This window comes from Oncorhynchus mykiss, chromosome 2 (assembly GCF_057628025.1).
Source record: "Oncorhynchus mykiss isolate SJ-2025 chromosome 2, ASM5762802v1, whole genome shotgun sequence".
NCBI lineage: Eukaryota > Metazoa > Chordata > Actinopteri > Salmoniformes > Salmonidae > Oncorhynchus > Oncorhynchus mykiss.
This window is the reverse complement of record NC_143023.1, coordinates 99,656,367-99,678,266: the sequence shown is the minus strand read 5'-3', so window position 1 is coordinate 99,678,266 and position 21,900 is coordinate 99,656,367. Positions and strand designations below refer to the sequence as shown.

At 42.7% G+C, this 21,900-nt stretch overlaps 1 protein-coding gene across 7 annotated transcripts in view; it reads left to right on the top strand.

Moving 5' to 3' along the window:
* Positions 1-226: 226 nt before the first annotated feature.
* The window catches only part of tjp1b (tight junction protein 1b), a 281,273-nt gene continuing 259,599 nt past the window's right edge, over positions 227-21,900 (top strand). For 4 of the 7 annotated variants that reach the window (XM_090213967.1, XM_090213965.1, XM_090213959.1 and 1 more), the window contains exon 1: positions 254-800. In XM_090213967.1, coding sequence (XP_090070093.1) covers positions 649-800 — 152 coding nt within the window. In that variant the 5' untranslated portion in view covers positions 254-648. Of the gene's footprint in view, positions 801-21,900 lie in introns of all 7 variants that reach the window. The other 3 variants (XM_090213969.1, XM_036960728.2, XM_036960733.2) reach the window with 2 other exon arrangements.

Sequence of the window (21,900 nt, the reverse complement as noted above, 5' to 3'; positions counted from 1 at the left end):
ATGTCACCACAAATGATTGCAAATCCCACGAAATTGTAATCTTGTTAAGACTACTACTTACATGGAAAGTCATAAAATCCATGACGAGGGAAGAATTCAATGAGAGATGTTTTAGCTTTATGAAAAGGAAAGGTTTAAAGTATCTCCGATGTTTGACCCCATAAGTATATGCGACAAGAGAACATCCTCAAACCCACCCACCTCCCTCATTCCCTCCCTCTCTCCCACTCGCTCTCCCTGTGCCTCTGACTACACACTCCCCACTACCTCACGATCGATCAGACGCTTGAACCAACGCCGCAGCACTGACCGTTGTTCACAGACTGTTTTACAGCAAAGTGAGAAAGGTAAAAAGGAAAAGGAGAATTTAAAATGTTTAAATCCTGACTTTAAAAAAAATATATAAAAAATTCGAATGGATTGGGCGATCTATTCGGAGTGGTAATAGGATAAGATGAGAGTCGTCTTGGTTACTGTCATTCTAGACATGGCTCTTAGTCGCGGTATGGCACCTTTCTCTCAGTTCCTCGGGAAGTGTTTCCCCTGTCAGTCCTTCACCGCTACTGGAAATGGCGTTGAGATGATGCTGAACAAGGAAGACGCAGTAAAGGCAGACGCTGCCAGGGAATAAACTACTACTACTACTATATGATTACCTGTGCTTTTCTTTGGGTTGGATTCATAGTAGCGGTGGACAATACCATGGTGAATTACCAGAAATATATTACTGTAATGCAGCTGGCTCTGGGGGTGACCTCCTACAACAAAGAACATCATCTTCCTCCCAGGAAATCGTTGTGGTGAGTATGAATGTGATTTAGTGCTCTTTCTGCCTGCTGCAGCGGATGATTCAGGATCATTATGGGATGCCGCCAGCCAGCCAGGTTGATGGTCTGATCAGGGGCATTCTTCTATAGCGGGGGCGCCACGCGCCAAGCTGTCATCTCCGGCACATCCTTTTATAATAAGAGGGGTTATGGGCGGAGAAGAAACCAGAGAGAATCGTTATATGGTAGCTACGGTAGGTCGAGCAGACTCAATCTGCAAGATTAGCATTTTGTATTTCGCTGTGATATATATTTCAGAAGCAAGTCCAGTGACAATCTACCGCGTAGCCAGCCTGCCCTCTCTCTCTCTCTCTCTCTCTCTCTCTCTCTCTCTCTCTCTCTCTCTGCACCATGTTGCAATCATTAGGCTACAACAACTCCAGCACTAGTCAATATGCTGTAGGCTATAGGTAAACTCTGCATGCCCTGTGTTTGCCTGCCTTCCAGCGTACGCGTGTGTGTATGTGCGTGCATTAATTCGTGCGCCCGGGGCGTTGGTGACAGGTTATTGCATTTAAAGAGAAATACATTATAAAGCTTTCCAAATTGAGTGTGTTTGTTCAATGCATTATAGGAGACTCGTTGTTATGTTTACGCCTCTGTAGCTTCATGCTTCTGCTCCTCTGTGATTTCATGCTTCTTTAAATTCACTGACAGTTCTGCTATTGCTACTACTTTCTCATACACTTTCATTATCCTAACTAATTGCATAGTCATGTGTCAATTGCATAGTGACGTGTTGAATCCCCAATAACTCCCTCTACAGTAATGTAGGTAATTAATAAACATTTAAAACATGAAAAAATGTATTTTCTTGTTTTTCTTTATTTATACATTCCATTTTAAACTGAATTGCAGCCGAGGGACTAGTGCACTATATATAGGGAATGGGGCCCTTGGTCAAAACTAGTGCACTATATATAGGGAATAGGGCCCTTGGTCAAAACTAGTGCACTATATATAGGGAATAGGGCCCTTGGTCAAAACTAGTGCACTATATATAGGGAATAGGGCCCTTGGTCAAAACTAGTGCACTATATATAGGGAATAAGGCCTTGGTCAAAACTAGTGCACTATATATAGGGAATAGGGCCTTGGTCAAAACTAGTGCACTATATATAGGGAATAGGGCCTTGGTCAAAACTAGTGCACTATATTTAGGGAATAGGGTGTTATTTGGGATGCTCCCTTTCCTCTCATCTCCATGAAACATTCTAATTCTAATTAATGAATTAACATTCTAATTCTAATTAATGAATTAACATTCTAATTCTAATTAATGAATTAACATTCTAATTCTAATTAATGAATTAACATTCTAATTCATACTCTATTCTTTCTGGGTGTTCTTGTGTCTTTCCATCCATTTCAATTAATGCGTCTCAAAATATAAGTGCTGATCTAGAATCTGTTTAGCCTTTTAGATCAGAATGAATAAGATTATATGGAAACAGTTGAGGAACTGATCCTAGATCAACACTCTTACTCTGAGACGCTTTATGGGTAATCTTCCCATCCTGTCCTGTGAAGCTTTGCCGTTCACCTTGATGACCTCAGCAGAGAAACAATCTTTCTTCTAATTGTCTAAGTCTTGCAGTATTTTTTTAAGCATCTCAGAGCATGAGTGCTGATCTAGGATCAGGTCCCCCCCCCCCCCCCCCATCCATATAATACTGTGATATAGGATATAAAAGGCAAAACCGATCCAAGATCAACACTCATCTGGGCCCAGAAAAACAATCTGTCTTGTAATTGTCACTCGGTCTTACAGTAAGCAGAACAGCTCAGTCGTCCGAACAGGAGCTGTGGAGGGAGAAGGGTTTTCTCTACTTACGACGGGATTACAGTTCTGTTCTAAAAAGAAAAGGAGACAAGTTAATTTGTCAGTCAATAGCCTCTTCGGCACACTGCTGTTGGGAGATCGTTTCCGCCCGATAATGCTAGGACACTTTGGCATGGCTCCATTGAGGTTAGGCTTAAGTCAACACTCATTTCAACAGATTACAATAGTTAAGAATATCATATTTTTTAAATAAAAAGGTGTGTTTTACCCTTATTTTCCCAGGCAGGTCAATTAAGAACAAATGGTTATTTACAACATCATTTCATATAATTGAACAGATTAGAATGTAATTGAATAGATTAGAATATAATTGAATAGATTAGAATATCATATAATTGAATAGATTAGAATGTAATTGAATAGATTAGAATATAATTGAATAGATTAGAATATAATAGAACTGAATAGATTCAAATATAATTGAATAGATCAGAATATAATTGAATAGATTAGAATATAATAGAACTGAATAGATTCAAATATAATTGAATAGATTAGAATGTAATTTAATAGATTAGAATATAATTGAATAGATTAGAATATAATAGAACTGAATAGATTCAAATATAATTGAATAGATTATAATATAATTGAATAGATTAGAATATAATTGAATAGATTAGAATGTAATTGAATAGATCAGAATATAATTGAATAGATCAGAATATAATTGGAGTGAAAGAGGAGAAAGACTGTCTAAGACTGTCTAACGGGGGGGGGGGGGGGGTGGACAACATGGCTATCTGAGCTTGTTAATGTTTTGTACTAATTAATATTAGGGATTAGAGACCATCCTTACTTCTATCCTGTCCATTCATGTCATTGTGTGGTGTTACGCTAGCATCTGCCACGTCCCAAAGCTATTGTCTTGGTAACGTTCTGGACTCATTCATATTAGGACGTGTGATCTGTCCTGACCGATCTGCGTCTCCTTCGTGTGGCGTTGCACTGTTACCATCGGTCTTGTTTCAACCTCCTCAGAATGTCCTGCTCCCTTAAACCCAGTGCTGTCCACTCATCTAACGGTACGAGAACACATAGACATATAACTACTAGAGTTGGGAAGAGAGAAGAAGAAGATGAAGAAGAAGGCCCTTTTATCCACAGTACTGTATGTCTGGTGGTCCAGCCTTCACGGGAACATTGACTTCAAATGAGATTGTCTGTTGTAGGAATTCTGTTTTCATTCATTAACCACGACTCCAATAACTAGAGAGGGGTGATGTCACCACAAGCCACGCAGGGACCGACCATTAGAAATATAATTACTAGCATGGTGAAAGGCCCCTCAGACCACGGCAAATGAATAGGGATTCCCATTCTAGTAATTCTATGTCTATGGGAGACCAACCACCTCGCAGGGACGATCCCAGTACGATCCCTACGTGTCTGGTTGGACCGAGCACCTCAACGTTTGCAGATCTGTAAGGTGGAAATACAGTGCATTCGGAAAGTATTCAGACCCCTTGACTGTTTACACATTTTGTTACATTACAGCCTTATTCTAAAATGTATTACATTGTTTCCCCCCCCCCTCAACATCAAATCTACACACAATACCCCATAATGACATCACACTACCCCATAATGACATCACACTACCCCATAATGACACCACAGTACCCCATAATGACATCACACTACCCCATAATGACATCACACTACCCCATAATGACATCACACTACCCCATAATGACATCACACTACCCCATAATGACATCACACTACCCCATAATGACATCACACTACCCCATAATGACATCACACTACCCCATAATGACACCACACTACCCCATAATGACATCACACTACCCCATAATGACATCACACTACCCCATAATGACATCACACTACCCCATAATGGCATCACACTACCCCATAATGACATCACACTACCCCATAATGACATCACAATTAGAGGTCGACCGATTATGATTTTTCAACACCGATACCGATTATTGGAGGACCAAAAAAGCCGATACCAATTAATCGGCCGTTTAATTTCTTTTTATTTGTAATAATGACAATTACAACAATACTGAATGAACACTTATTTTAACTTAATATAATACATCAATAGAATATATTTAGACTCAAATAAATAATGAAACATGTTCAATTTGGTTTAAATAATGCAAAAACAAAGTGTTGGAGAAGAAAGTAAAAGTGAATATGTGCCATGTAAGAAAGCTACCGTTTAAGTTCATTGCTCAGAACATGAGAACATATGAAAGCTGGTGGTTCCTTTTAACATGAGTCTTCAATATTCCCAGGTAAGATGTTTTAGGTTGTAGTTATTATAGGAATTATAGGACTATTTCCCTCTATACCATTTGTATTTCATTAACCTTTGACTATTGGATGTTCTTATAGGCACTTTAGTATTGCCAGTGTAACAGTATAGCTTCCGTCCCTCTACTCGCTCCTACCTGGGCTCGAACCAGGAACACAACGACAACAGCCACCCTCGAAGCAGCGTTACCCATGCAGAGCAAGGGGAACAACCACTCCAAGTCTCAGAGCGAGTGACGTTTGAAATGCTATTAGCGCGCACTCAGCTAACTAGCTAGCCATTTCACTTCGTTTACACCAGCCTAATCTCAGGAGTTGATAGGCTTGAAGTCATAAACAGCGCAATGCTTGACGCACAACGAAGAGCTGCTGGCAAAACGCACGAAAGTGCTGTTTGAATGAATGCTTATGAGCCTGCTGCTGCCTACCACCGCTCAGTCAGATACTTGTATGCTTGTATGCTCAGTCAGATTATATGCAACGCAGGACACGCTAGATAAACTAGTAATATCATCAACCATGTGTAGTTAACTAGTGATTATGATTGATTGATTGATTGTTTTTTATAAGATAATTTAATGCTAGCTAGCAACTTACCTTGGCTTCTTACTGCATTCGCGTAACAGGCAGTCTCCTTGTGGAGTGCAACGAGAGCCAGGTGGTTATAGCGTTGAACTAGTTAACTGTAACGTTGCAAGATTGGATCCCCCGAGCTGACAAGGTGAAAATCTGTCGTTCTGTCCCTGAAAGAGGCAGTTAACCCACCGTTCCTAGGCCATCATTGAAAATAAGAATGTGTTCTTAACTGACTTGCCTAGTTAAATAAAGATTAAATAAAGGTGTAAAAAAAAAATGTCCAAATCGGTGTCCAAAAATACCGATTTCCGATTGTTATGAAAACTTGATATCGGCCCGAATTAATCGGCCATTCAGATTAATCGGTTGACCTCTAATCACAATACCCCATAATGACATCACAATACCCCATAATGACATCACAATACCCCATAATGACAAAGAAAAAAACGTTTTTTAGAATTTTAGCAAATTGATTAAAAAAGAATAATAATAATCTAATTTACCTAAGTATTCAGACACTTTACTCTGTACTTTGTTGTAAGCACCTTTGGCAGCGATTACAGCCTTGAGTCTTCTTGGGTATGACGCTACAAGCTTGGCACACCTGTATTTGGGGAGTTTCTCCCATTCTTCTCTGCAGATCCTCTCAAGCTCTGTCAGGTTGGATGGGGAGCGTTGCTGCACAGCTATTTTCAGGTGTCTCCAGAGATGTTCGAACAGGTTCAAGTCCAGGCTCTGGCAGGGCCACTCAGGGACATTCAGAGACTTGTCCTGAAGCCACACCTGTGTTATCTTGGCTGTGTGCTTAGGGTCGTTGTCCTGTTGGAAGGTGAACCTTCGCCCCAGTCTGAGGTCCTGATCGCTCTGGAGACCAGAGATATTGTTTCTCATGGTCTGAGAGTCGTTAGGTGCCTTTTGGCAAACTCCAAGCGGGCTGTCATGTGCCTTTTACTGAGGAGGGACTTCTGTCTGGCCACTCTACCATAAAGGCCTGTGCTGCAGAGATGGTTGTCCTTCTGGAAGGTTCTCCCATCCCCACAGAGGATCTCTGGAGCTCTGTCAGAATGACCATCAGGTTCTTGGTCACTTCCCGACAAAGGCCCTTCTCCCCCAATAGCTCAGTTTGACCGGGCGGCCAGCTCTAGGAAGAGTCTTCGTGGCTCCAAACTTCTTCCATTTAAGAATGATGGAGGCCACTGTGTTCTTGGGGACCTTCAATGCTGCAGAAATGTTTTGGTACCCTTCCCCAGATCTGTGCTTCGACACAATCCTGTCTCGGAACTCTACGGACAATTCCTTCGATCTCATGGCTTGGTTTTTACTCTGACATGCACTGTCAACTGTGGGACCTTCTATACACAGGTGTGTGCCTTTCCAAATCATATCCAATCAATACAATTTACCACAGGTGGACTCCAATCAACTTGTAGAAACATTTTAAGGATGATCAACGGAAACAGGATGCACCTGACCTCGATTTCGAGTCTCATAGCAAAGAGTCTGAATAATTATATAAATAATAGATTTTTTACATTTTTTATTTGTAAATGTGCAAATATTTCTAAAAACCTGGTTTTCGCTTTGTCATTATGGGGTATTATGTGTAGATTGACAAGCAAATTGTTTTCTTTAATCCATTTTAGCATAAGGCTGTAACGTAACAAAACGAGGGAAAAGGGTGAAGGGGTCTGAATACTTTGTATTATGATGGAAAGAAGCTTTAGATTTGGGACCAACTGCTCTCCTGTATCCCCATACAGTAGGGGTCTGGCAGGCATAGAAATATAATATATAGAACGGAACCCCACCCCCCCCCCATGTCAGACTACTCTGATCATAGGCAGCAGCTCTTTATCTGAAAGTCTGTTATAGTAATTATATTTCTATGCACAAATCCCCTATAACTAATAACTAGAGAAGAATAATGAATAGTATTACTACAACAGACCACCACCCTGATGCTCCTCCTGCAGCTGTGGCTCCAGCAGTAAAGAGGTCAGTACATATGCAGCAGCTCTTTATCTCTAGGCCTGTTTAGCTAATCATATTCCTTAGGCAAATCCTTATTAACCTAATTCTTCCCCCGGGACAGAGAGGAGAGGAACAGGGGGTGATCTGGAACAGAGAGGAGAGGAGAGGAACAGGGGGATCTGGGACAGAAAGGAGAGGAACAGGGGGATCTGGGACAGAGAGGAGAGGAACAGGGGATCTTGGACAGAGAGGAGGGGAACAGAGGGATATGGGACAGAGAGGAGAGGAACAGGGGATCTGGGACAGAGAGGAGAGGAACAGGGGGATCTGGGACAGAGAGGAGAGGAACAGGGGGATCTGGAACAGAGAGGAGAGGAACAGGGGATCTGGGACAGAGAGGAGAGGAACAGGGGGATCTGGGACAGAGAGGAGAGGAACAGGGGGATCTGGAACAGAGAGGAGAGGAACAGGGGATCTGGGACAGAGAGGAGAGGAACAGGGGGATCTGGGACAGAGAGGAGAGGAACAGGGGATCTGGGACAGAGAAGAGAGGAACAGGGGGGATCTGGGACAGAGAGGAGAGGAACAGGGGGATCTGGGACAGAGAGGAGAGGAACAGGGGGATCCGGGACAGAGAGGAGAGGAACAGGGGATCTGGGACAGAGAGGAGAGGAACAGGGGATCTGGGACAGAGAGGAGAGGAACAGGGGGATCTGGGACAGAGGGGAGAGGAGAGGAACAGGGGGATCTGGGACAGAGAGGAGAGGAGAGGAACAGAGGGATCTGGGACAGAGAGGAGAGGAACAGGGGGATCTGGGACAGAGGGGAGAGGAACAGGGGATCTGGGACAGAGATGAGAGGAACAGGGGGATCTGGGACAGAGAGGAGAGGAACAGGGGGATCCGGGACAGTGAGGAGAGGAACAGGGGACCTGGGACAGAGAGGAGAGGAACAGGGGGATCTGGGACAGAGAGGAACAGGGAGATCTGGGACAGAGAGGAGAGGAACAGGGGGATCTGGGACAGAGAGGAGAGGAACAGGGGGATCTGGGACAGAGAGGAGAGGAACAGACCCAACCTAATGATACAGGTTAACTACCCCTGGAGTTGTGCTGTTCTGGGACCTTGCTTAAATAAAACCTTCCTGTTGGTCTTAAGCAGAATAAAACACTACTTCCTCTGTGCAGTTGACTGCTGCCCAACACTGGGTCCCGACCCTCAGTTTGGAAAGTACTGTTGGCTGTATGTTCGACATGTCCTTCCTGTAAGTCATTAGATCTGTTACTAAATAAACAATAGCATTAGAGTGTGTTCTTCACTGCCCATTAGTTACATCATCACTGAGGTCAAACTGAGGGCACTTGGTTGAAATATATTCAGGCTGGTCCACATTGTCAGATTTTTTTGTAAGGTGAAAAAAATAGGTGATTTTATCACCTGGTTGGTGTTAGTGTCCTGAGCCACGGAGCTGCGATCACCTTGTTTTTGTAAGGTAAAGTATAATGGTGTTGTCCCTAACGGGGTGCAACAACCTCACCATAAAACCTCAACAACCTCAACAACCTCACCATAAACCGCAACAACCTCAACAACCTCAACAACCTCACCATAAACCTCAACAACCTCACCAACTTCACCATAAAACCTTAACAACCTCAACAACCTCACCATAAACCGCAACAACCTCAACAACCTCAACAACCTCACCATTAAACCTCAACAACCTCATCAGAAGCCTTAACAACCTTAACAACCTCAACAACCTCATCATAAACCTTAACAACCTCATCATAAGCCTTAACAACCTCATCATAAACCTTAACAACCTCATCATAAGCCTTAACAACCTCATCATAAGCCTTAACAACCTCATCATAAACCTCAACAACCTCATCATAAATCTTAACAACCATACCATAAGCCTTAACAACCTCATCATAAGCCTTAACAACCTCACCATAAACCTTAACAACCTCACCATAAGCCTTAACAACCTTAACAACCTCACCATATACCTCAACAACCTCAACAACCTCATCATAAACCTTAACAACCTCATCATAAACCTTAACAACCTCAACATAAGCCTTAACAACCTCATCATAAACCTTAACAACCTCAACAACCTCACCATAAGCCTTAACAACCTCATCATAAACCTTAACAACCTCATCATAAGCCTTAACAACCTCATCATAAGCATTAACAACCTCATCATAAACCTCAACAACCTCATCATAAATCTTAACAACCATACCATAAGCCTTAACAACCTCATCATAAGCCTTAACAACCTCATCATAAACCTTAACAACCTCATCATAAACCTTAACAAACTCACCATAAACCTTAACAACCTCACCATAAGCCTTAACAACCTTAACAACCTCACCATATACCTCAACAACCTCAACAACCTCATCATAAACCTTAACAACTTCATCATAAACCTTAACAAACTTAACAACCACATCATAAACCTTAACAACCTCATCATAAACCTTAACAACCTTAACAACCTCACCATAAACCTTAACAACCTCATCATAAACCTTAACAACCTCACCATAAACCTTAACAACCTAACCATAAGCCTTAACAACCTCACCATAAACCTTAACAACCTCATCATAAGCCTTAACAACCTTAACAACCTCAACAACCTCATCATAAACCTTAACAACCTCATCATAAGCCTTAACAACCTCATCATAAACCTTAACAACCTCATCATAAACCTTAACAACCTCACCATAAACCTTAACAACCTCACCATAAGCCTTAACAACCTTAACAACCTCACCATATACCTCAACAACCTCAACAACCTCATCATAAACCTTAACAACTTCATCATAAACCTTAACAACCATAACAACCTCAACAACCTCATCATAAACCTTAACAACCTCATCATAAACCTTAACAACCTTAACAACCTCACCATAAACCTTAACAACCTCATCATAAACCTTAACAACCTCACCATAAACCTTAACAACCTCACCATAAGCCTTAACAACCTCACCATAAACCTTAACAACCTCATCATAAGCCTTAACAACCTTAACAACCTCAACAACCTCATCATAAACCTTAACAACCTCATCATAAGCCTTAACAACCTCATCATAAACCTCAACAACCTCATCATAAACCTTAACAACCATACCATAAGCATTAACAACCTCATCATAAGCCTTAACAACCTCATCATAAACCTTAACAACCTCATCATAAACCTTAACAACCTCACCATAAACCTTAACAACCTCACCATAAGCCTTAACAACCTTAACAACCTCATCATAAACCTTAACAACCTCACCATAAACCTTAACAACCTAACCATAAGCCTTAACAATCTCACCATAAACCTTAACAACCTCATCATAAGCCTTAACAACCTTAACAACCTCAACAACCTCATCATAAACCTTAACAACCTCATCATAAGCCTTAACAACCTCATCATAAACCTCAACAACCTCATCATAAACCTTAACAACCATACCATAAGCATTAACAACCTCATCATAAGCCTTAACAACCTCATCATAAACCTTAACAACCTCCTCATAAACCTTAACAACCTCACCATAAACCTTAACAACCTCACCATAAGCCTTAACAACCTTAACAACCTCACCATATACCTCAACAACCTCAACAACCTCATCATAAACCTTAACAACTTCATCATAAACCTTAACAACCATAACAACCTCAACAACCTCATCATAAACCTTAACAACCTCATCATAAACCTTAACAACCTTAACAACCTCACCATAAACCTTAACAACCTCATCATAAACCTTAACAACCTCACCATAAACCTTAACAACCTCACCATAAGCCTTAACAACCTCACCATAAACCTTAACAACCTCATCATAAGCCTTAACAACCTTAACAACCTCAACAACCTCATCATAAACCTTAACAACCTCATCATAAGCCTTAACAACCTCATCATAAACCTCAACAACCTCATCATAAACCTTAACAACCATACCATAAGCATTAACAACCTCATCATAAGCCTTAACAACCTCATCATAAACCTTAACAACCTCATCATAAACCTTAACAACCTCACCATAAACCTTAACAACCTCACCATAAGCCTTAACAACCTTAACAACCTCACCATATACCTCAACAACCTCATCATAAACCTTAACAACCTCATCATAAACCTTAACAACCTCATCATAAACCTTAACAACCTTAACAACCTCAACAACCTCATCATAAACCTTAACAACCTCATCATAAACCTCAACAACCTCACCATAAACCTTAACAACCTCATCATAAACCTTAAAAACATCACCATAAACCTTAACAACCTCACCATAAACCTTAACAACCTCATGATAAACCTTAACAACCTCACCATAAACCTTAACAACCTCACCATAAACCTTAACAACCTCACCATAAGCCTTAACAACCTCACCATAAACCTTAACAACCTCACCATAAACCTTAACAACCTCATCATAAACCTTAACAACCTCACCATAAACCTTAACAACCTCACCATAAGCCTTAACAACCTCACCATAAACCTTAACAACCTAACCATAAACCTTAACAACCTCATCATAAACCTTAACAACCTCACCATAAACCTTAACAACCTCATCATAAACCTTAACAACCTCACCATAAACCTTAACAACCTCACCATAAACCTTAACAACCTCACCATAAGCCTTAACAACCTCACCATAAACCTTAACAACCTCATCATAAACCTTAACAACCTCATCATAAACCTTAACAACCTCACCATAAACCTCAACAACCTTAACAACCTTACCATAAACCTTAACAACCTCATCATAAACCTTAACAACCTCACCATAAACCTTAACAACCTCATCATAAACCTTAACAACCTCACCATAAACCTTAACAACCTCACCATAAACCTTAACAACCTCACCATAAGCCTTAACAACCTCACCATAAACCTTAACAACCTCATCATAAACCTTAACAACCTCACCATAAACCTTAACAACCTCACCATAAACCTTAACAACCTCACCATAAACCTTAACAACCTCACCATAAACCTCAACAACCTTAACAACCTCATCATAAACCTTAACAACCTCATCATAAGCCTTAACAACCTCACCATAAGCCTTAACAACCTAATCATAAGCCTTAACAACCATACCATAAATGTCATTATACATTGTTTTGCATAACTTGCCAACACTTACAAAACAATTTAAGGCAATTTAGTCTCAGGAAATGTTAGATACATCCACTGGAATATTATTTTATTTAACAAATAGAACTTTTATTTAACAAATATAACTTTTATTTAACTAGGCAAGTCAGTTAAGAACCAATTCTTATTTACAATGACGGCCTACCCCCAGCCACACCCGGACGACGCTGGACCAATTGCACACCACCGTATGGGACTCCCAATCACAGCCGGATGTGATACAGCCCGGATTCAAAACCAGGGACTGTAGTGACACCTCTTGCACTGAGATGCAGTGCCTTAGGTAGAAAGCTTAGATGACGTGTTATGTTGTCTTCCCTTTGATAAATCGCTGACTAATTAGTAGTAGAAATGGTTACTATCATCCCCCTAATACCGGGGGGAAGGTGGTATTGCAGCAGAATGTATGATCCATTACATGCAGACAGTAACAGTAACAGTAACATGCAGTACATGCAGACAGTAACAGTAACATGCAGTACATACAGAACTACGTTGCTGCGGCTACATTAAATGATCGACTAGATCAAAGTGCACGATGAGCATTATACACTGAACAAAAAAATATATATAAAACGTAACGTGAAACAATTTCAAATATTTTTTTCTGAGTTACAGTTCCTAGGTGTTCATTAGGTGTCTAATCTATGGATTTCACACAACTGGGCAAAGGGGAACAGCCATGTCTGATTGGCTGGGCCTGGGAGGGCTTGGGCCCACCCACTGGGAAGCCAGGCCCAGCCAATCAGAATGAGCTTTTCCTCACCTCAGATGATCCCGCGGGTGAAGAAGCTGGATGTGGAGGTCCTGGGTTGGCGTGGTTATACGTGGTCTGTGGATGTGAGGCCGGTTGGACGTACGGACAAATTCTCTAAAACAACGTTGGAGGTGGCTTATGGTAGAGACGGGAACATTACATTTTCTGGCGACAGCTCTCGTGGACATTCCTGCAGTCAGCAAGCCAATTTACACGCTCCCTCAAAACTTGAAACACCTGTGGCATTGTGTCGTGCACATTTTAGAGAGGCTTTTTATTGTCCCCCCCCCAGCACAAGGTGCACCTGTGTAATAATCGTGCTGTTTAATCAGCTTCTTGATATGCCACACCTGTCAGGTAGATACATTATATTGGCAAAGGAGAAACGCTCCCTAACAGGGATGTATTCAAATTTGTGTCAAAAAAGAATTGAGACATTTGTGGGGCGTGCCTGTGTGTGTGCATGCATGGTGCCTGTGTGTGTGCATGCCTGGTGCCTGTGTGTGTGCATGCCTGGTGCCTGTGTGTGTGCATGGTGCCTAGTGCCTGTGCGTGTGCATGCCTGGTGCCTGTGTGTGTGCATGCCTGGTGCCTGTGTGTGTGCATGGTGCCTGGTGCCTGTGTATGTGCATGCCTGGTGCCTGTGTGTGTGCATGGTGCCTGGTGCCTGTGCGTGTGCATGCCTGGTGCCTGTGCGTGTGCATGCCTGGTGCTTGTGTGTGTGCATGGTGCCTGGTGCCTGTGTATGTGCATACCTAGTGCCTGTGTGTGTGCATGGTGCCTGGTGCCTGTGCGTGTGCATGCCTGGTGCCTGTGTGTGTGCATGGTGCCTGGTGCCTGTGCGTGTGCATGACTGGTGCCTGTGCGTGTGCATGGTGCCTGGGTGGGGAAATGAGTTTCCCAGCAGAATTAGAATCATTATCATAAAAATACTTTACATTAAAACACCGAGGGGACACATTAAACATGTCAAAGCATATAAAGTACTTACATTGCCCAATGGATGTAATGTTCTGGGGACTACATTACACATTAGACTAAGTTACAGTACTGATTGTATTGAGTTTAGCTGAGTTTGCGTTGTACAATGTTTAATGTGTGGACTTGCGGTGCCTTATACACAGGGTTGCCTGGACAAGCTAAAATGTCTAACCCAATGACCACTCAAAACCTGCCCAAAAGGCCTGTAAACTAGCAGAATAAAAATGTTTTTCACAGCAAGAGGGGAGTTGACATATTTTTTACAATTAACACTTTTTTTCCCCCACGACGTTAACGAGCCAATTAAGAAGGAATTGAATAGTAACTTGTAATGACGTTAAATTCGGGTTTCCTCAAAATAATAATTATTGCGAGCTATGACATGACGTAATAAAGGCATTTGAATACGTGGCAAAAGAAAATATATGTTTCCCTGATTAAACTCGTCAGGCTAAGGGCTGTTCTTACACGCGACGCAACGCGGAGTGCCTGGATACAGCCGTTAGCCGTGGTTTATTGGCCATATACCACAAACCCCTGGGTGCCTTATTGTTATTATAAACTGGTTACCAATGTAATTATTCTGTCATACCCCATGGTATATGATCTGATATACCACGGATATCAGACAGTCAGCATTGAGGGCTCGAACCAGGTTTATAATTGTAAATAAATCCCCATTTGCGCATGTGCATAACTACAAATAAATTCCTGACTGGAGACTATTGAGTGATGAAAGTTGGACAGAGGATCTCGAAGTCTCTGAGCAAGAAACACTTAGATAAACGTAAAAACAAACTAATGTTAGGCTATTTTTCTGGCAATTGTTCTGTTATTGTGTGCCAGATGTTAAGAAATCCAAACCGTTATAAATGGCCCATTTGCGAGATTGACTTGTCATTTCAATAGGCAACAGACTAAAATCTGGGTTTATGATTTTAATTTTTTTTAAATCCCATAGTTTGTTTAGCTAAAGGCAGGTAGCCTATCGCCCTGATAGGCTTGAATCTAATTTCAGATAGACTACAGTAGCCTAGACAATGTGTAGGCAAGATGTGAACTGAACGATTTAGCAGTTTGCTTAGTTCAATTAACAGACTCATTTATTCAACATGAATAGCGAGGCGGTTTCGCAATAAGACGTGCTTGTGTTTCCCCAATAGCCTGCTGGAATCGGCTAACTGAGGATGGGGGTCATAATTTAAATCACCGAATTAAATATTAATAAAATGTATGTGAACTGAATATGCGTGTCAACAGTGTTTATTTTGGGGGAGTTTATTTTACCTGCAGCCTAATCTGACTACTGTTACCGTCAATCTAACGCGTTCATAATAAGACAAGGCTAAAACAACAATAAACGGGAGTTACGGACTATCTATTAAATTGGTTTGCCAGCTCCAGGTAAGGCGACACAAGTGCCACAAATTGATTTACAACGACTCCAGTGATATCGTCATTTCGACATACTTATCGTATCAAATGGTTGCCTACAACGGCATACAAATGAATAGGCTACTTGATGGCCAACAGAGGCTAATGTATAATTCTCTACATTTTACCCCAATGTCAGTTTCATTGCGGACTTTTCCCTATAAAACAAACCACACAAGGGAGTTCCGTAACTTTCGTTTAAATTTAAAATGTCCCCCCCCCCCCCCCCCCCCCGGGGCCTCTGAGACCCAAGAACTGGGCGTAAAGCACTTCGCTTGATCCCGTTTTCTTTAACACGCAGTCATCATTAGAATGCCGTTTAAACCACCTCTGAACGTTATGTAACGCGCTCTAGTGCGCCCAGAGTCATTCCCCAGTATTCTGTCTTCATTATTTATGGATGTGCATCAGTTCTAGTGTATCAATATGTTTTATGGAAATAGGGTTGGAAACAGAAGTCTCTTTAATGACAATCTAAATAGCCTACCGACCGACAACTGGTAAAACGTCGTCCCAACGTGCAGCGCTCTCCTACTGTAGTGGTCTCTCCACACCCACACACCCCTCCGGCCCTCTTCACCACTCACTCAGCAACAGCCTGCCTCACTGCCTGACAGTCAGCAGCAGGTCACAGTGAAATATATATATATATGTGTGTAAGATAAATGTCATATCGGCCGCGGTGCAACGTAGAAATAGCCCACAACCCGCGGTCCAAAAATAATTCACACAGGACATCGTTTTCAAAGTAGCTCAATTTTAACGGGGAAAACCGCGAACGTTTATACACTGCTTATACATGGATTCATGTGTTTATTTGCCATTTCTGTATCTCTGATCCATCCCTCTGTCTGTTGAACGACACTGTTACAATCCAAGCACTGCCTCAGATCTCTGCCTGCTCTACCCGGACATGTTGACAGAGTAAACTCCCACACCTTAATTAACCCTTTACTATCCTAGGAAAAGGAGGCAAGTCAGTGTGCGGGGGTACAGGCTAGTCGAGGTAGATCTCTGCCTGCTCTACCTGGACATGTTGACAGAGTAAACTCCCACACCTTAATTAACCCTTTACTCTCCTAGGAAATTGACTATATGGTGAAATTGAAATGTTTAATACAGAAGGAATGTGAAATTGCATAACCATGGTAACAATTGAAAGGGAATAGTTTGGATATTCTAGGAAAACACAAGTGTTCATTTGATACAAGACTGAATCAAACATTACACGGTTGATTTGATGTGCGTTTTACATTTACTGTACTGTAACGCGATGAGAATATTATTGGAAAATGTGCGGGGGAGGTGCAACATGAAACAAAACCATTTCAAGGGTTTGACTGAGAGGTCTAACTGGTGACTCCAAGTGGTCACACACCTCTCCAAAGTGTGCACACTTCCTAATGCACTTCTAAATCAAATCAAATCTAATTTCTTTGTCACATATGTTGTGCAGAACTCACTACCCTCTGGAGAGCCTTGCGGTTGTGGGCGGAGCAGTTGCCGTACCAGGCGGTGATACAGCCCGACAGGATGCTCTCGATTGTGCATCTGTAGAAGTTTGTGAGTGCTTTTGGTGACAAGACACATTTCTTCAGCCTCCCGAGGTTGAGGAGGCGCTGCTGCGCCTTCTTCACGATGCTGTCTGTGTGGATGGACCAATTCAGTTTGTCTGTGATGTGTACGCCGAGGAACTTAAAACTTACTACCCTCTCCACTACTGTTCCATCGATGTGGATAGGGGGGTGTTCCCTCTGCTGTTTCCTGAAGTCCACAATCATCTCCTTAGTTTTGTTGACGTTGAGTGTGAGGTTATTTTCCTGACACCACACTCCGAGGGCCCTCACCTCCTCCCTGTAGGCCGTCTCGTCGCTGTTGGTAATCAAGCCTACCACTTTTGTGTCGTCCGCAAACTGGATGATTGAGTTGGAGGCGTGCGTGGCCACGCAGTCGTGGGTGATGACTCAAAGAGACTTCAACTATACAGTGTTTTTTGTTGTTGTTGCTCTCCTAGCTGTGCCGTTGAGGAACTAGAGCGAACAACTTGTTGTTGTTAAGTTTGGACCCTGCTTCCCCGCCATCACACACTGTTCTCGTTTCCGCAGTCCAGAAACGGTCCGTTTATATCTCAATCTGGGTCAGGTGGGCGTGATTTGAAAGCTTGTTCTATTTGTCACATGCGCTGAACACAACAAGTGGAGACTTGTTTTTTAAATTTTACCAAATAAACTAAAGTAAAAAATAATAAAAAGTAACACAATAAAATAACAATAACGAGGCTATATACAGGGTGTTACGGTACAGAGTCAAGGTGGAGGCTATATACAGGGGGTACCGGTACAGAGTCAATGTGGAGGCTATATACAGGGGGTACCGGTACAGAGTCAATGTGGAGGCTATATACAGGGTATTACGGTACAGAGTCAATGTGGAGACTATATACAGGGTGTTACGGTACAGAGTCAATGTGGAGGCTATATACAGGGTATTACGGTACAGAGTCAATGTGGAGACTATATACAGGGTATTACGGTATAGAGTCAATGTGGAGGCTATATACAGGGTGTTATGGTACAGAGTCAATGTGGAGACTATATACAGGGTGTTACGGTACAGAGTCAATGTGGAGACTATATACAGGGTGTTACGGTACAGAGTCAATGTGGAGACTATATACAGGGTGTTACGGTACAGAGTCAATGTGGAGGCTATATACAGGGTGTTACGGTACAGAGACAATGTGGAGGCTATATACAGGGTGTTACGGTACAGAGTCAATGTGGAGGCTATATACAGGGGGTACCGGTACAGAGTCAATGTGGAGGCTATATACAGGGGGGTACCGGTACAGAGTCAATGTGGAGACTATATACAGGGTGTTACGGTACAGAGTCAATGTGGAGACTATATACAGGGTGTTACGGTACAGAGTCAATGTGGAGGCTATATACAGGGGGTACCGGTACAGAGTCAATGTGGAGGCTATATACAGGGGGGTACCGGTACAGAGTCAATGTGGAGGCTATATACAGGGGGTACCGGTACAGAGTCAATGTGGAGGCTATATACAGGGGGTACCGGTACAGAGTCAATGTGGAGGCTATATACAGGGGGTACCGGTACAGAGTCAATGTGGAGGCTATATACAGGGGGTACCGGTACAGAGTCAATGTGGAGGCTATATACAGGGGGTACCGGTACAGAGTCAATGTGGAGGCTATATACAGGGTGTTACGGTACAGAGTCAATGTGGAGGCTATATACAGGGTGTTACGGTACAGAGTCAATGTGGAGGCTATATACAGGGGGTACCGGTACAGAGTCAATGTGGAGGCTATATACAGGGGGTACTGGTACAGAGTCAATGTGGAGACTATATACAGGGGGTACCGGTACAGAGTCAATGTGGAGGCTATATACAGGGTGTTACGGTACAGAGTCAATGTGGAGGCTATATACAGGGTGTTACGGTACAGAGTCAATGTGGAGGCTATATACAGGGTGTTACGGTACAGAGTCAATGTGGAGGCTATATACAGGGTGTTACGGTACAGAGTCAATGTGGAGGCTATATACAGGGTGTTACGGTACAGAGTCAATGTGGAGGCTATATACAGGGTGTTACGGTACAGAGTCAATGTGGAGGCTATATACAGGGGGTACCGGTACAGAGTCAATGTGGAGACTATATACAGGGTGTTATGGTATAGAGTCAATGTGGAGGCTATATACAGGAGGTACCGGTGCAGAGTCAATGTGGAGGCTATATACAGGGTGTTACGGTACAGAGTCAATGTGGAGGCTATATACAGGGGGTACCGGTACAGAGTAAATGTGGAGACTATATACAGGGTGTTATGGTACAGAGTCAATGTGGAGACTATATACAGGGTGTTACGGTACAGAGTCAATGTGGAGGCTATATACAGGGTGTTACGGTACAGAGTCAATGTGGAGGCTATATACAGGGGGTACCGGTACAGAGTCAATGTGGAGGCTATATACAGGGGGTACCGGTACAGAGTCAATGTGGAGGCTATATACAGGGTGTACCGGTACAGAGTCAATGTGGAGGCTATATACAGGGGGTACCGGTACAGAGTCAATGTGGAGGCTATATACAGGAGGTACCGGTGCCAAGTCAGTGTGCAGGGGTACAGGCTAGTCGAGGTAATTTGTACCTGTACATGTAGGTAGGGGTGAAGTGACTATAGATAATAAACAGTAGTACAGGTTAGAGGTAATATGTACATGTAGGTAGGGGTGAAGTGACTATAGATAATAAACAGTAGTACAGGTTAGAGGTAATATGTACATGTAGGTGGGGATGAAGTGACTATAGATAATAAACAGTAGTACAGGTTAGAGGTCATTTGTACATGTAGGTGGGGGTGAAGTGACTATAGATAATAAACAGTAGTACAGGTTAGAGGTCATTTGTACATGTAGGTGGGGGTGAAGTGACTATGCATCGATAATAAACAGCGAGTAGCAGCAGTGTACAAACAAAGGGGGGGGGGTAAATAATCTGGCGGCGATTTTATTAATTGTTCAGCAGTCTGATGGCTTGGGGGTAGAAGCTGTTAAGGAGCCTTTTGGACCTAGACTTGGCGCTCTGGTACCGCTTCCCGTGTGGTAGCAGAGAGAACAGTCTATGACTTGGGTGACTGGAGTCTTTAACCATTCTTTTTCTGACACCGCCTGGTATATAGGTCCTGGATGGCAGGAAGCTTGGCCCCAGTGATGTCCTGGGCCATACGCATTACCCTCTGTAGCGCCTTACGGTCGGAGCCCGAGTAGTTGCCATACCAGGCGGTGATGCAACCGGTCATGATGCTCTCGATGGTGCAGCTGTAAGAACTTTTTGAGGATCTGGGGACCCTTGCCAAATCTTTTCAGTCTCCTGAGGGGAAAAGGCATGGTCGGGCCCTCTTCACAACTGTCTTGGTGTGTTTGGACCATAATAGTTTGTTGGTGATGTGGACACCAAGGAACTCGAAATTCTTGACCCGCTCCACTACAGCCCCGTTGTTAATGGGTTCGGCCCGATATTTCCTGTAGTCCACGATCAGCTCCTTTGTCTTGCTCACATTGAGGAAGAGGTTGTTGTCCAGGTACCACCAGGTCTCTGACCTCCTCCCTAAAGGTTGTCTCATCGTTGAGGGAGAGGTTGTTGCCCTGGCACCACACTGCCAGTTCTCTGACCTCCTCCCTATAGGCCGTCTCATCGTTGTCGGTGATCAGGTCCTACCACTATTGTGTTGTCAGCAAAGTTATTGATGGTGTTGGAGTCGTGTTGGAGTGCATTCAGGTGCGTGTATGGCACAGAGTTTCTCCAAAATAAACAAACATAGGCTCATTCTGTTCAGAACGACCCGGGGTGTGACGACATGTCATCTTGTAACTGTACATAGTGATCACCATGAACGTTGACAATGTCCATGAAGTTAGTTTTAAGATATGGAAAATGTGAAGTGCACATTTTGGATTCACAGGTATTTGGCTCTGCTTGTATAACAGCAAATCGATTTATTATATTCCTCAACGTTTCACCTTTCAAAATGCATTGATCCCTTTTAATTTACAGCATTTCCCTCACTCAGACAACAAAACATTTGCAAAAAAGTTGCCCTATTAGCGGGAACAGGAAGAGATGGGGGCAACGTCTTGTCGCTCGAGGTGCTCACATTCAGAACATCTGTCAGTATAAACCCATACAGCTCTGTGAAGGACAGAGCCTGAGCTCTGAGGTTCCCATTTCTGCGCTCATTAGTGCCATTTTCAACCCCTTACGAGTGTAAAGGGCTACACGGCCAATTCAGACATGTTTATCTCAACATCAAATCATTTCTGGGTAACAATTAGATAACTTTACGGTAATTGGTTTCAATTCAAATGGTCAAAAACAAACAAAAAAATAGCTTCTTAGCAAACAGCAATTTCTCAATTTTGCTAGGACTGCC